Here is a 16,526-nt window from a genome sequence, read left to right on the forward strand (position 1 = left end):
TGAAAACTGCGAGGCAGACTATTTCAGCTGTCCAACCGTGGTCCACAATCCTCAGGTTTTGCGGTAGGCACACTGGTTCATGTTTGATCCCAGCTTCGTCTCTACCTCTTGCCCAGAGTCCTGCGCAAGATCAGTTAAGGGGGCCGTCGGGTCATTCTCATTCTCCAGACTGACCCAGGCAGGCTTGGTACCCTGACCTGCTCCTTCTGTCCGTTGGATTGCCATGGCATCTTCCGGACCGTTATGACCTTTTCTCAAAAGGGTCCGTTTTTTCCGTCAGAATTCTGGATTCTCAGATTGACGGCGTAGATCTTGAGTCCTGGATCTTGGCGACTTCTGGTATCCTTCCTGAAGTCATCTCCGCTATGACTCGAGCTTCAAAGTGTCCTTTGACCTTTTTAGCCTTGCCGACTCTCCTGTCTCTTTCACAGTCCGGTTTACAGCTAGGACTATCCCTCATAAGGGACAGGTCTCGGCTCTGTCAGTATGTGCCAGCGGCGTATCGTCCGGCTGGCTCCGGTGCGCTCCTTTCAGGGCGCATCTCACATTATTCCGCCTTTCCTGCGGCCTATGGAGCCCTGGGACCTTAATCCGGTCCTCCCGTTTCCCGGAAACCCCCCTTTGCGCCTCTTAGGGAGGTTTCTTTGTTTCATCTTTCACAGAAAGTAGTCTTCTAGTGGCTATAATTTCCCGCCAGAGAGTTCTAGCTGTACTCTCTCGGAGTCACCCCCTTCTTGGCCTTTTGCATCAAGACAGGGTGGTCTCCGTCCGACTCCGGACTTTTTTCCCTGAGGTGGTTACTGCTTCCACCTTATCCGGGGCAATTTTCCTGCCTTCCTTTTGTCCGGCTCCTGTTCATCGTTTGAGAAAGCGTTGCATATCCTGGATCTGGTGCGGGCGCTCCGGATCTATGTGTCTTGCACCGCCGTTATTAGGCAGTGCACCTCTCTCTGGTGCTGACCGCTAGTCAGCGTAGCGGTCTCTCGGCATCTAAGCCGACCCTGGGTCGTTGGCTTAGGTCGGCCATTTCCGAGGCCCAACAAGTGTACTCAAGTGTCTTCCCCGCCGGGGATCAGAGCACATTTGATCAGACCTGTCGGTGCCTTTTGGGCTTTCAGGCTCCAGGCTACGGCTCAGTAGGTCTGTCAGACTGCAGCTCGAATTAGTCTGCATACTTTTTTCGAAGCTCTATCCAAGGCATGCTTATGCTTTGGCAGACGCGGGCTTAGGCAGACGCATCTTTCAGGTGTCTGTCGCCCATTTGTGAAGTTAGGTTTTGCCTGCTTCTCAGTTGTCTGGTTATTCCCACCCATGGACTGCTTTGGAACGTCCCATGGTCTGGGTCTCCCATAGGAACGATAAAGAAAAAGAGAATTTTGTTTACTTACCGTAAATTCTTTTTCTTATAGTTCCGTCATGGGAGACCCAGCACCCTCCCTATTGCCTGTTGGCAGGTTTCTTGTTCCGGTGTCTTCACCGGCTGTTATTGTTGTAGACAGAGGTTCCGGTTCTTCCGGTTTTTACTCTGTCTCTTCTTGTGGGTGGATGTCCTCCTTCAGCTTTTGCACTAAACTGGCTAGGACTGGCTAGCAGGGGGTGTATATACTGGGAGGGAGGAGCTACACGTTTTGAGTGTAGTAACTTTGTGTGTCCTCCGGAGGCAGTAGCTATACACCCATGGTCTGGGTCTCCCATGACGGAACTATAAGAAAAAGAATTTACGGTAAGTAAACAAAATTCTCTTTTTTTTTTCTTCACTCACGTGGCTGTTTATTTGTGAAATCTGTGTCCGGGGCATGTCAGAATGACAGCTAACATAATTTTTAATGCTGCCTTGCAGTGCATCGTTCCCTTCTTTGTTTGCTCTTTTTATACCTCCACTTATATCCACTCATAGACCTGACCCAAACTGCACATGCGCAAAACCTCTACACATTACAGCCATCATAGTCATTAATTACTGAATATAGTTCAATTCTGATCATGAAAACATTAAAGTGTTGAACTCCATTTAGGTGTCTACATTAGAGGGATTAATGTTAATAAGTGTATTAACTGTGGGCTGAAAGCTTTCTTCTCTGACAGCTATCACTCATGACTCCCTCATACAAACGAACAAAGGGATCAGGTGATGGAATTCCATCTGCTTTCATTTCAATAGAAGCTAAGCTGCAGGAACTAGGAATGGACCCCAAACTGTGCACAGAGCTGTTGTGTTTTGTAACTAACTGTTGTGTAACTAGAGGTGGAGGTAGCTAATCGGCTATCAACATTTACGGCCTGGACAACCCCTTTGAATAACTAATGGAAAACTCATATAATTCTAATGACGTTTTCACCTAATATCGTGTACTTGTTTTCCCTCTATGATGCTGACGAATCATAAGTAAGCTGCAACACAGCAGATGAAGAACATGCCCCCACTACAGCCTAGAGCAGGTTTCTCATGTGTGTGATGTATGACAGACAGCCCTTACCTACTGGTTTAGCCTCCAGCATAATTAGAAAGCACAGATGGCTAATATCTTAAGTTCCCTGTGGAAGGAGGGGCAGCACAGAGTTTAGCTGTGTCACATTACAAACCCTTAGGCTATGTGCGCACTAGAAATGTGAAGTTTCTCAAGAAAATTTCTTGAGAAACTTCTGCCAGTGAAAGATTTCCGGACCTGCGGAAAAATCCGCACCAAATCCGCATGCGGTTTTGCCGCGGATTTGCCACGGATTTACCGCGGATTTACCGCAGGTTTGTCCCTGCAATAAATAATAAAGATAATTGATAGACAGATAATGGATAGAGGGAAAGATGTATAGATGAATAGATAGATAGATAGAGGGATAGATAGATAGATGAATAGATGAATAGATAGATAGATAGATAGATAGATAGATGAATAGATAGATAGATAGAGGGATGGATAGATAGATAGATGAATAGATGAATAGATAGATAGAGGGATAGATGGATAGATAGAGGGATAGATGGATAGATAGATAGAGGGATAGATGGATAGATAGATAGAGGGATAGATGGATAGATAGATAGATAAAGGGATAGATAGATAGATAGATAGATAGATGAGAAAAACCTATATAATGTCCCACTCTCCTGCATTTTCTAAGGCTACTTTCACACCTCCGGTTTTTGCTATGCGGCACAATCCGGCACTTTGCAGGAAAATCGCAACCGTTTTTTTTTGCTGCCGGTTGCGATTTTCCTGCATAGACTTTAATTAGTGCCGCATTGTGCCGCATGGCTTTGCGTTCCGTCCGGTTTTTGCCGCATGCGGCAGATTTAGCCGATGCGGCGGCCGGATGGAACGTTGCCTGGCACGTTTTTTCGTGCGGCAAAAAAAAACCGCATCGCGCCGCATTCGGCCGATGCGGCGCATCTTTCAATGCATGCCTATGGCGGCCGGATGCGGCAATAACCGCATCCGGCCGCCGCATGCGGTTTTTGCCACTAAGCATGCTCAGTAGCATGCCGCAAGCCGCAAAAACCGGACTGGCAGCACAGGAAAAACGTATGCAAAGGATGCGGTGTTTTCACCGCATCCGTTGCATAGCTTGCACAGCCGGATTGAGCCGCAGAGCTCAAGCCGGATGTGTGAAAGTAGCCTTAGCTGGCACCCTTTAGTGACTTTCATGTGGCACTAAAGGGTGCTTAGCCTTGTATTTAGCCATAAAATAAATAAATAATTAAAAAAAAACGACGTGAGGTCCCCCCATTTTTTGTAGCCAGCTAGGGTAAAGCAGACGGCTGCAGCCTGCAGACCACCGCTGGCAGCTTCACCTTGGCTGATAATCCAAAACAGTGGGCACCCCACGCTGTTATTTTAAATTATATAAATAATTTAAAACAAAAAACGTGCGGTCCCCCCCATATTGGATCACCAGCCAAGGTAAAGCGGACAGCTGGGGTCTGATATTCTCAGACTAGGGAGGTCCACTGTTATTGGACACTCCCCAGCCTAAAAATAGCAGGCCGCAGCCGCCCCAGAAGTGGCGCATCCATTAGATGCGCCAATCCTGGCGCTTTGCCCCAGCTCATCCCGCGCCCTGGTGCGTTGGCAAACGGGGTAATATATGGGGTTGATGCCAGATGTGTAATGTCACCTGGCATCAAGCCCTGGGGTTGGTGAGGTCAGGCGTCTATCAGATACCCGACATCACCAACCCAGTCAGTAATAATTAAAAAATAGACAACAAAAAAAGTTTTATTTGAAAAAACACTCCCCAAAACATTCCCTCTTTAACCAATTTATTGAAAAGAGCACAATCAATTCCACGTCCGGCGTAATCCAATAAGGGGGGGGGGGCACGGCGATCCATACCATAGTCGCTGTCCCAGTCAATGAAGAACAGAATGTTCCCCATTGGCTGGGAGAGCAATGCAGTGACCTGAGCTAACATCAATAGGTCAGCTCAGGTCACTGCAGGGGATGACGAGCGCTGCCATCAGGAGCATAGATGAGATCATTACCTTCTGTGATCATCTCCTGTACTGCTGACGTCAGTGCTGTCACTGACTTCTATGCCCGCCGCGTTGTCAGACGTATCGCGAGAGCCCGTGACGTCACCGCTAGTGACAGTCTCGGGCCGCTCGCGAGACGGGCATAGACAGCAGTGACAGCGCTGACGTCAGGAGGCAGGAGATCGTCACAGCAGGTAATGATCTCACCTCCTGACAGCAGCGATCGTCATCCCCGCGGCTCCCAGCACTGCAGGATGTCAGTGTCTGCCTGCGCTGCCGTGTGACAGGCTGCTGACGCTGCGGGCAGACACTGACACCCTGCAGTGCAGGCAGCCGCGAGGCCGGAGCAGGACACAGACTGCACGGGCACCTGGAGGTCGCACGGAAGTGCTTCTGTGCGGCGTCCAGGGAGTGCGACGTCTGTGTTTACTCTGCTCCGCTTCCTCTTCCTGGCATAATGACATCGCTTCCTGCAAAACCGCAGGCAGCGATGAGCATTACCGCAGGTAATTCGCGGCTATTCCGGTGGTATACCGCACATCATTGCTACCTGCGGAATACCCCCGGAATACCGCAGGTACCTGCGGAAATTAATGGACATGCACATTTTCTCAAGAAAGTTTCTCGAGAAAATTTTCTCAAGAAATTTTCTTGAGAAAAATCCGCACAGTGCGCACAACTATTTTTTTTTTCTCATTGAATTTCATGGGAAATGTCTGCACAAAGATTGCAGACATTTCTCAAGAAATTTCCGGGGCAAATCCGCGGGTAAATCCGCGGGAAAAACGCACTAGTGCGCACATAGCCTTATAGTTCTACTCCTCTCATAGCACAGTTATCTTCTGCTTAGCTGTCACTTCCCACACACTGCTTGTCCAGAGGATGTTATTGTATGTGTCATGCAGGAGTAGCCCATAACAGACTTCTCCTGTATGAGGTGTAAGAACAGCCTGCTCTGATTGAAGAACAAACATAAGCTATTGTGAGCACAGCAGATATAAGTATGATTACATATCACACAGTGAGAAACCTCTGATCTATAGTGGGGCATGTTTGTTCTGATGATTGGTCAGCATCATACAGGAGGAAGAAGTATACGCCCCCACTTGGACTTCAAAGGGTTTTCCCAAAGCTAGATCTTGGAATAATAAGTTCTACTTAATGTGTATAAAACAATGTTCCTGTGCTGAGATAATCTTATATTTGTACCTACTATGTACTGTGTAATGGCTATGTTTGACCGTACAGGGACGTGGTCTGATTATACCACATCTCCTGGGCCGGGGAGGAAGTAAAAAAAAAATGTATAAAGACATGACAGCACAGGATCACAAATAATTCATTCTTTGAGGTAAAACATTTAAAAAAGAAAGCACAGAAATGCTTTACCTCACAAAAAGAATGAGCTGTGATCCAATGCTCTGCTTTGATATCTCTATAGTCTCCTTTGCTTCTTTTCCAGCCCAGGAGATGTGCTATGATCAGACCATGTCCCTGTACGGTCAGACTTGGCCTTTACACAGCACACAGCAAGGACACATTTATAAGATTATCTCGGCATTGGAACATTTGTTTTAAACACATCCATTTGTGGAAATTATTATTCCAAAATCTATTGATTAAAATGAACTTTGATCCCTTTAACAAAGGTTATCTCTTTATGTCCCAAACACTTTGATTGCTAATATCACCACAACAGAGAGGCGCATTAAAAAAAAATTTAAAAAATATTTTACTTTACTTTGCAGCATTGTAACATCCTGTGTTCACTTTAACATGAAAAATTTGGTGAAGGGTCCTCTTTGAGACTTTTTTTACTACCAGAATAGCATGGTTTGCTAATAAATCTGGGCGTATAATAGTGAATAAGTATTCTAGTGAAAATGGCTGCCATGACGCCAGTGTTAACAGAGCCTTTCTCCATTTACAAAGTCTCGCTGTGATTATTATTAATGACTAATCAGTTAAGAAAATGACTTTATTTACACTGAGCAAGTTCCATTTACAGCATGAAGCAATGTTCTCAATTAGTTGCTATTACCTGTCTAATTGACTTTTCATCGTGACTATTTCAGTAAACCGTACGTGTCGTTTTCACAGCAGCCGTTCTTTTGTTCTGAAATGTTTTCTGATAAACAATAAATGATACGACTTGTTAAATAACAATCTATAACTGATTTATTCCTGTGGACAGAGGATGATTTCTCATTCAGGTATATCAGGCAACTTATCTATAGGAACTATAGACCTAAAAAGGAAAATCCTATGAGATTACGACACTTTTAAATTCCTACATTTCTCCAGCATATCACATTATTAATCACCCTCATAAACTATGGACCTCAAAGCCCCATTAGTAGAGCAATATATTCATGCATACAGTGCATTTTAGTAAGGATGATACTGAAAATGAATCTGTGGTTGTATTACAATTATTGCTATCAAATTTCTATAAAAATGTGCAATAAGGCTGCTTTACATGTGTCGATTTCTCGTGCAATCGCACCCGCCCCCATCATTTGTGCGGCACGGGCGATTTCTTGCCCGTGTCGCACAATGCTGTAACCCCACCGTCACACGTACTTACCTTCCAAATGACCTCGCTGTGGGCGGCGAACATCCACTTCCTGAAGGGGGAGGTACGTTCGGCGTCACAGCGACGTCACACGGCAGCCGGCCAATAGAAGTGGAGGGGCGGAGATGAGCGGGACGTAATATCCCGCCCACCTCTTTCCTTCCGCATTGCCGGCGGGACGCAGGTAAGCTGCAGTTCATCATTCCCGGGGTGTCACACGGAGCGATGTGTGCTGCCTCGGGAACAACCGGACGTTCGAATTTTTGAAAATGAGCGACGTGTCAACGATGAACGAGAAGGTATTTCTGCTCGTTCACCGTCGCACGTAGCTGTCACATGCTACGATATCACTAACTATGCCGGATGTGCATCACTTACGACGTGACCCCACCGACATCTCGTTAGATATATCGTAGCGTGTAAAGCCCGCTTTAGGATACCCTAAAAAAGGACATTTTTTTAAATGAACCCTTTGTGTGTCAGAATGCCCCATCCATTGCATTACTGCCACTAATGGTAGATATAGAACTGTAAGACGAAACGTCCTCATGGACAGGGTCCTCTTTCCCTATATATCAGTATGTGTTCATCATAATGCACAGTCCTTTATGAGAACAGTTGTCCCCGCAAATAATTCAATATTCTTTTTGAAGCATTACCAACTGCTAGCTAGCACTGGCGTTTTGACAGACATTCTCATCATTGTCCATCTGTTTGTATGAATAAAATAATTATGTTATTCGTGTGGAGTAATGTTTTTTTTATCAGAATTATTTTTTTCTTACTGGCTAGGAAATGTTATATCCTGAAGGGTTTTTTTTTTCTGATTTTGGTCATTGCAGTGTCCCTGGCATCCAGTACAGTTGGTTTAGCGGGACAGGTTGTCCACACAGAAAGTACAGAAGTGGTACTGACTGCAGACCCCATAGTGGGATTTGGAATACAACTCCAAGGCAGTGTGTTTGCCACAGAGACCTTGTCTTCTCCACCCTTAATTTCCTATGTTGATGTTGACAGTCCGGCTGAAAGGTGAGCCAAAAAGAGTTTGGGTGGTCAATATGGTTTATTTTAAACTTCTTTAGGTTCCTCTTGTTTTTTATTCAGGGAACCTAAAGAAGACAACTAAATTATACTTTATTCTACAGACCTATTACTGGATTTTGCGACTTTTGGTGCTTTCATGGGATAAGATGCCACAGCTTCATGATGAGCTTTGGTATTCTTTACTCTAGAGATCTTAACAGTCTCTAAGTGGAGTAAGATTTCTGGTGTGGCACACACCACTTGTCACACGCTCATGATTCATTAAAGGGAATCTGTCAGCAGGTTTTTGCTATGTAAGCTGAAGACAGCATGCTGCAAAGGGAATTCTGAGATGCCTGTCTTGTCAAGGTCTGATCTTTTGTTTATTTGCTATGTTTGTGTAAGCAGCAGGACTTCTAATTGCTCAAACTACCATGTCACTCACCGCAGTCCGGCACCCACCCCCCTCTGATTGACACTTCACTGTCAATGTATAATCTAATCTCTATAGAGAGCCTGGTGTGGGCGGGGAAGTTCACTCAGCTCAGATAGATGTCTTAATCTAGAAATTCTGATTGTGTCAGTAATCGAAGTAATACATTGTTGGAATCAGGTTCTCTACCCCAACATTATGCTGCTCTCAGTTAATGTAGCAAAAACCTGCTGACAGATTCTCTTTAAAGAGATCCTGTCACCAGGTTTTTCCCTTATAATCTGCGGCCACCACCAGTAAGCTGTTATATAAAGCATTCCAGAATACTGTATTTAAGTACCCAGGCCACTCTGCACAATGTAAAAAAGATTTGTATTATACTCATCTGGGGGCATCGCTGGTTTTGGTCCGGAACCTCCTCTATCTGGTGCAGTCGCTGTCCTCCTTCCCAGCCCTGTGTGGATAACGCATTCTACATCATCCACACAGAGTCCTCCATTGCGCTCCTGCTCATGCGCACTTTGATCTTCCCTGCTGAGGGCAGAGCAAAGTACTGTAATGCACAGGCGCTGGGAATGCATGCGCACTACAGTACTTTGATCTGCCCTCCGCAGGGCAGAGAGAAGTGCACATGTGCATGAGCGCAATTCTGGCCTCTGTGTAGATGATTTAGGATGCGTCATTCACATGGAGCTCGAAAGGAGGATGGCAACTGCACAAGATGGAGGAGGCGCTGGACCTGAGAGCAGCAACTCCCCCTAGGTGAGTATAATAAAGTTGTTTTTTATGTTATACGGCGCAACCTGGGCTCTCTTGTATACAGTATGCTAGAATGCTGTATATAAGGGCTAACTGGTGGTGGCCGGAGCTTATAAAGGGAAAAACCTGGTGACAGGTTCCCTTTTAAATGGACTGCACCACCTGAATCAGCAGCTGACTTCAACAAACCCTCCTCAAGACCAGCGAGAGGAGCACTGCTCTTGATAAATGTAGTACATTTTGCTGCAGCACAATAGTTTTACACATCCTTATTTCACTGTCTTAGTATGAACCACAATATATGGACAGGCCTAGTTGAGGCAGGTATCAAGCCGTAGTCAACCATGCCCACATCTATTAGGCATATGTGTCTGAAAATGATGCATCACAGTGAACACTGTGACCCCACTTGCATTATTATAGTCAATTGTCCCTTCAGAATATACACCTAAATTCGGATGTAAGCCCCAACGGAGCCACTGAACGTAGTGGCAAACGCTACATGAACCTAGCCTTAATCTCATGAGGCTGTTCATTTCAGGTCAGAAGACCCACGCCTAGTCTGTACATCGCAGCCTGTGTTAGGCCAATAAAACACAACCGATATTAGTACATTTTCTCCATTGCTCCATAAATGAGCCATACTAGTGATGCCTTGATAGTGTCCACTGTATTCTTCATTATTTTCTGCCAGCCTATGCATTTAAAGAAAAAGGGGGAAAAAAAAGATATGCAATCAGAAACTCCAGTAGTTTTTTATGCTCCGATTTTGATACAGTAGATGAGGTCTGCGAGATTCATTACTTGACATAAGTTCTGTATCATATGCCATGTATTATTATGTAAACTATTTCCTTCATGTTAATAAATATCTAAGTGCTGTGTAGGAGAACATGAAGTTTGCATCTCCCCAAAAAGTCAAATCTCCATGTCCCCAGGGTGTCACACTCTACTGCTTCAAAGCCAGAGAAGCCCTACTCTTTACGTGTAGGTGTATACACGGAGGAGATGTGGCAGGAGTATTAATATTCATGCTATGTCTGAAGTTGCCCGCAGTGTGAAATTGGCATGTGTGAATGCTTTTATTGCAAACATCCAGGCTATTTTCCCGCTCACTGGAGCCTTTGCTTTCCCCCAATGGTTATGTGAATGGGCACAGAGCGGCTTCCTTTCTCTCTCCTATTTGAGTAACATTCTTTCGTTTTTTCGGACAGCAAATTTATCAAAGCTTTTTGTTTGTAATACTTTTTCTTGGCTCCTAATAAATTATGCAGGATCATTCACTCTGCGTGCAGCACATAATGAAATTTCTGTCCTGACAATAAAATATCATGTTCTTGATCTGGTATGAGAAGATTAACAAGTTCCAGAGGCTTTATCATGCAGGCTTTTCCATCGGGGGGCCTCAGGCTATATTAATTACAAAAGAGAACATGCACTGAAAGGGGCTGCCATATTGAGGACTCTAATATTCTCCCTGCCATTGGGGAACGTTCATCAGTCAGCACTATGTGTGAGCTGTGATCACATCCGAAGAAAATGCTAGATGTGAATTATTAATTACCTCTTAAGGACAATTTACAGGAATCCAAAACTCACAGATTGCTTTATATACAGAATTGGGGGGCTGTGTTTTTTCTTTTTCTTTACAAGGGAAAATAACACAGTAGGTCCTGTTGTCTAGACTACAGCCTAGACTGTACATTTCACCTATTCTCTATTGTGTAGTCCTCTGTTAATAATCTTATCATATGATCTTGTAGATGTGGAATCATACAGGTAGGAGATCGAGTGATGGCGATAAATGGGGTTCAGACGGAGGACAGCACCTTCGAAGAGGCCAATCAACTGCTAAGAGATGCAACGATTGCTGGGAAAGTCACCCTGGAAATAGAATTTGATGTAGCAGGTTAGTTGAGACACTTTCTCTTAAAAAATTACTATGTTAAATGAGAATTGAATGTATCCTATGGGACTGCAGTAAACTATGTAATTGCTTTCTAAGCAGCATACGTAGTGTAGAAGTATTCGTAAGCCATAGGATAGGCAATGATAAGGCATCAGATTGCTATGAAGTTAAGGTCCAGTCACACTAAGCAACTTACCAGCGATCCCAACAACGATAGGGATCGCTGGTAAGTTGCTAGGAGGTTGCTGGTGAGATGTCACACTGCGACGCTCCAGCGATCCCACCAGCAACCTGACCTGGCAGGGATCGCTGGAGCGTCGCTACACGAGTTGCTGGTGAGCTCACCAGCAACCAGTGACCAGCCACACGTGCAGAGAGCAGCGCACACTGAGCGCTGGCTCCTTGCTCTCCTAGTTACAGCACACATTGGGTTAATTACCCGATGTGTGCTGCAGCTACATGTGCACAGAGCAGGGAGCAGCGCACAATGCTTAGCGCTGGCTCCTTGCTCTCCTAGCTACAGCACACATCGGGTTAATTAACCCGATGTGTCCTGCAGCTACATGTGCACAGAGCAGGAGCCAGCACTGACAGGGAGAGCGGCTGAGGCTGGTAACAAAGGTAAATATCGGGTAACCAAGGACAGGGCTTCTTGGTTACCCGATGTTTACATTGGTTACCAGCCTCCGCAGAAGCCGGCTCCTGCTGCCTGCACATTTAGTTGTTGCTGTCTCGCTGTCACACACAGCGATCTGTGCTTCACAGCGGGACAGCAACAACTAAAAAATGGCCCAGGACATTCAGCAACAACCAACGACCTCACAGCAGGGGCCAGGTTGTTGCTGGATGTCACACACAGCAACATCGCTAGCAACATCGCTGCTACGTCACAAAAGTTGTTCGTTAGCAGCGATGTTGCTAGCGATGTTGCTTAGTGTGACGGGGCCTTTAGGCTTAGTGGGTTGGTTTGTACACTTAGCAACTTTAATTGGACTTTTGGCCTGCTCAGTATTACGGAAGTATAGGTGGACATAGCAAACATATTTATGGGTATATATAGCTCATGAAGGCCAGTGATCCCTAAATCATAGAACCAACAAGTCACATTTCATCAGTACAGGCCAGGGTGCTTTTTCGGCATACTTAAAGTATCAGGGAACAGAAGTGACTGGACGTGACTGCCTGAAAGTAGTGGGCAGAGCGGATACAGTGGGCAGGAGTGCCCGGAATTAGTGGGCGGGAGCAGAGATATGGTGGGTGTGATCATCTTAAGTGGCTTGGCATTTCCTTTTGCAGCTTAGTGGAATAAACATTAATTTTTTTAAGTACAACTGGTCATGGAGTTCTTTCTAATAAAAGTGGGGGTCTGGGGGTAGGACCCCAAGGAGGGAGGGGGTGAATCTCCCTTGCATAATTAATTATTAATAATTTAATTATGCAATGGGGGGGCTTCACCCCTTCCTGCACCTCACTTCCTGGTGGTCTTAGCCCCAGATTCATGCGTCTATTATAAAGCACACCATGATCATGTGGACTTGTGCCCACTCTGTTTGCTCCCACCCACTAACTCCGGGCGCTCCCACCCACTGTCTCCGCTCCGTCCACTATCTCCAGGCGGTCATGCCCAATCACTTCCGGTCCCCAATACTGCAAGTATGCTGCATTTTCTTGAATGTTGATGGAATTAATACAACTACAGTTGTTCTATCCACCACCGGGAGGTAGAGAGTTATCCATACTAAGTACTACCTCGGTGACATTTTCTCATTGACCGTATATTTTATTTTTCCTCTGCTCTAGAATCTGTGATACCCAGCAGTGGGACATTCCATGTTAAACTACCAAAGAAACACAATGTGGAACTTGGCATCACCATTAGCTGTAAGTAAATACATTGATAAGGTAACATTGTAACCTTCCCAATCAATCTCTATATACAACATAACTTGTCTATTCCACAGCAATTCAATATCATTGCAGGCTGATAAGTTATTTTCAATATAATCTCAGGCTTATGAAACCTAGCATTAATTCAATAACTAGAAATCAGTCAATCACAAATTATGTTCTTGATTTTACAAACTCCATCATTTTTGTTTAGTGGTTATTGTCATTTCATGAACCTTTGTGAAGCTATTCTTTCTCCACTTTTGAGTCTTCTTTTCCCACCCCACTATCTCCAGAACTAATCATTCACTCTGAAAAGATCCCAGCCTAAATGAATATTGATCAAAGCAAGATGGAAGGAATACCAAGACAATAAGATATCAGGTTACACAGCATATTGAAGTCTATGGGGAGGGGTAAGGAGTAGTGTTGAGCGGACCCGAACTGTAAAAATCCGGATCCGCGCGGTTTCAGCGTCCGATCCGGGTCTGACCCGGACCCGGGAATCCAGCTGCACGATCCGGATTCGGGGTGTTTTTTTCTCTCTCTCTTTCTCTCTCTCTTTCTCCGATCCCCATTGACATATATGGGGCCGGAGTCCGGATCGGATCCGGACTTCTTTGTCAACCCGCTGCGGATCCGCCGAACCCGGATTATTTGCAATCCGCTCAACTCTAGTAAGGAGCACTCAACACAGATCAGGTAGATCATGCTCCAGCTTATAGGAAATGTATTTCACTTCAGTGCTGGATTCACATTCACATTTCTCAGTACTGCTGCATAAGGTCTTCCATTGGCTTTAAAAAAAATGGATACCGGTAATCCCTGTGATTCTAAGTACTGTGTATAGGAGACATCATAGCAGCTAGTCTCCACCCACAAGCTTAGAGAGAACTGAAAATTAGAAGTGAGCCTGCAGAAGAGAAAACTGGTTCAAATTCAGAATACACATAATATATTAATGATCAGTAATCCTGTTATTCCTCATGTACACACTGGACAGCTTATTCTGAAAAGGCAGATATGCTATAACAATTACCAGTAAAATGCTATGTAGAATACATTAGAGTGCTGAACATAAGTGGCAAGATCTTCAGGAGCCTTTTCACATGTATATTATTTCACCATGTTGCATTAATACTTATCTACAAACCATCTTATAAATATGACTCTGGGGGCACAGATTCTGCAAATGTCACTTTGGCGATCACTATTACTGCTCAGTATAAAAAGGGTCAATGCTGTTTTTATACCTAGCGGAAATGTTAATATATTAATATAGATGTTTAACTATCCTATATAGAGGCAGAACATTCCCTAAGGGCCTCGGACACATTGCATAGATTAGCTAGAGACAAATGTTTATATGGGAGAGTAATGGCATTGATGTCATTGATTGAAATGATAAAACTGCTTAATAAAAGACAATGGACACTACTTACAAATGCATAGCTAAAAGCACAGTATGTGTATAATAAGGAACTAATGAATAATGGATAGAGATGGGGTCAGCTGCTGGAAACAGATATAGGTTGGAGAGGTTTAAGTTAAGTTACTGCTGTCTCCTTTTCACTTAACGGAAGGGAGATAATGTCAGGTTAGGAGCTATCGGGTTAGTTCCCAGTGGGCATCGCAGGAAGCTGGCATGGCTAACAAGCCATTAAAGTCACTGGGCCTCTACTGCGAGGGGATATGTAGCACAACAGCTTGTTGTTACAAATCGAGGCTGTCATTTTGACGAACAGATTCTTCATTTGGCAGACAAGCGCAGATGTATTCTGTGTTATTAGAGACTCACATATGCCAAGTGTGGCTCCTATCACAACATTTGCTTATGTTTACAGCGGATTTTCGGCATTAATGTCATGTTTTTAAACATATAGATAAATTTGTTTTTGGCAGGAGCCTAATTTGATCTCAGTGCTATATATGTGTTTAGGTTGGTATAGAAGTGTATCCTTATGATTTGTATACTGTTATTTTTAGTTCTTTTTTACAATTAGCTGCTTGGAGTCCCGTTACCGACCAGAAATACTGAGAAGCTTTCAGCTTTATCTACCATATGTGATTATTGTAGTGCTTTATTAATATACCCAGCATATGCCGGTATCTGGACTCCATGACTTAAGCGAAAGTACACATTTGTTTTGGACATGAGTATAACTACTTTTATATCAAACTACTAACTATATCAACGACCACACTATGAGCATCCATAAAACATTACCACTGTATACAATATACCAGGAGTCTCCAACATGGCTGGGTTATATGGGCCGCACATAGAAATATTTGTAGTTTACAAGCCGCGATCCTTGTCCGGGAAGTGATGTAGTTTTCAGTAATAACATTTTTTTTCTTCTTCCCTATATGTTTTTGATCACTTTTTATTCCATTGTTTTCCCTTTTGATCACTTTTTATTCTATTTTTTTGTATGTTAGTATTATGAAGACGTTCAATTTTTCAATTTTTTTTACGGTGTTCATCGTATGGGTTGTATAGTTTTTGGATTATTTTGGGGATTATGGCAATACCACATGTGTATTTTTTGTTTACTTTTGTGTTGATATAAAGCAGGGTTTTAGTGGCAAAATATTTTTACATTATTTTTTCATGCTTTATTTTGCTTATATTTACATTTTAACTATTTTTTTGTTTGCATAGTCTCTATATGCAACTTTTACTTGTCTGATTGTTGATCTAATATCTTGCAATGTTTCAGTAATACAGGATATTAGATTAGTGAGTTTTAGATTGCTACTTCTCCTGTTAGGCCTAAGCCACACAGCGAGAAAATCGGTGCGAGTGGAGTGAGATAAAACATCGCATTCCCCTCGGACCAATTCTAGCCTGTGTGTCAGCACACATGAGCAATTATTTTCTCAGCCCTAATCGGACCGAGAAAACAATCGCAGCATGCTGCGATTATAATGCGAGACTCTTTTCTCTCGCACCCATTCAAGTGAATGGGGCGAGAAAAAAATCGCACTGCACTCGCGGTACACCAGTGTACCGCGCGTGCAGAGCAAGAATCGCATTAGCAGGCTACGGAGGAGAGAGGGAGATAAATCCCTCCCCTCCTCCATGCCGGCCCGCCCCCTGCAGCTGAGGTCCACTCGCACAGTCGGACCTCTTTCGCAGTGACACTCGCATGACACTTGGCTCCTGCTGTGCTGCCAGCGCGAGCCGAGTGTCATGCGAGCATCGCACTAGTGCCCCGTGTGGCCCCGGCCTTTAGAGTCTGCTTCTTATAGGTCCCTGGCACCCTACTGGCACACTACTCCACTATGATGTCAATAAGAGGTCTGGGCACTCCTGCTTCAGCCTGCTCTCTACTGTCCTAAAGATATCTTGGGATCCTCAGTGCCTCTTGAGCCGCAGATGACAGCATCCGTGGCTACATGTAGCCCCAGGGTGATGTGTCTCAGACCCCTGCAATATGCAGTGCAAAGAAAAGCTGGAGAATTG

The 16,526-nt window shown here is 44.4% G+C and overlaps 1 protein-coding gene across 16 annotated transcripts in view; it reads left to right on the forward strand.

Annotated features, from left to right (window-relative positions):
* Window positions 1-16,526, forward strand: part of GRIP1 (glutamate receptor interacting protein 1) — an 809,174-nt gene that overhangs the window by 754,434 nt on the left and 38,214 nt on the right. For all 16 annotated transcript variants that reach the window (XM_075344840.1, XM_075344832.1, XM_075344833.1 and 13 more), the window contains 3 exons: window positions 7,889-8,075; window positions 11,025-11,170; window positions 12,971-13,051. In XM_075344840.1, coding sequence (XP_075200955.1) covers window positions 7,889-8,075; window positions 11,025-11,170; window positions 12,971-13,051 — 414 coding nt within the window. The remainder of the gene's footprint in view (window positions 1-7,888; window positions 8,076-11,024; window positions 11,171-12,970; window positions 13,052-16,526) is intronic.

Source organism: Anomaloglossus baeobatrachus, chromosome 4, assembly GCF_048569485.1.
Source record: "Anomaloglossus baeobatrachus isolate aAnoBae1 chromosome 4, aAnoBae1.hap1, whole genome shotgun sequence".
In the NCBI taxonomy this organism is placed as follows: Eukaryota; Metazoa; Chordata; class Amphibia; order Anura; family Aromobatidae; genus Anomaloglossus; species Anomaloglossus baeobatrachus.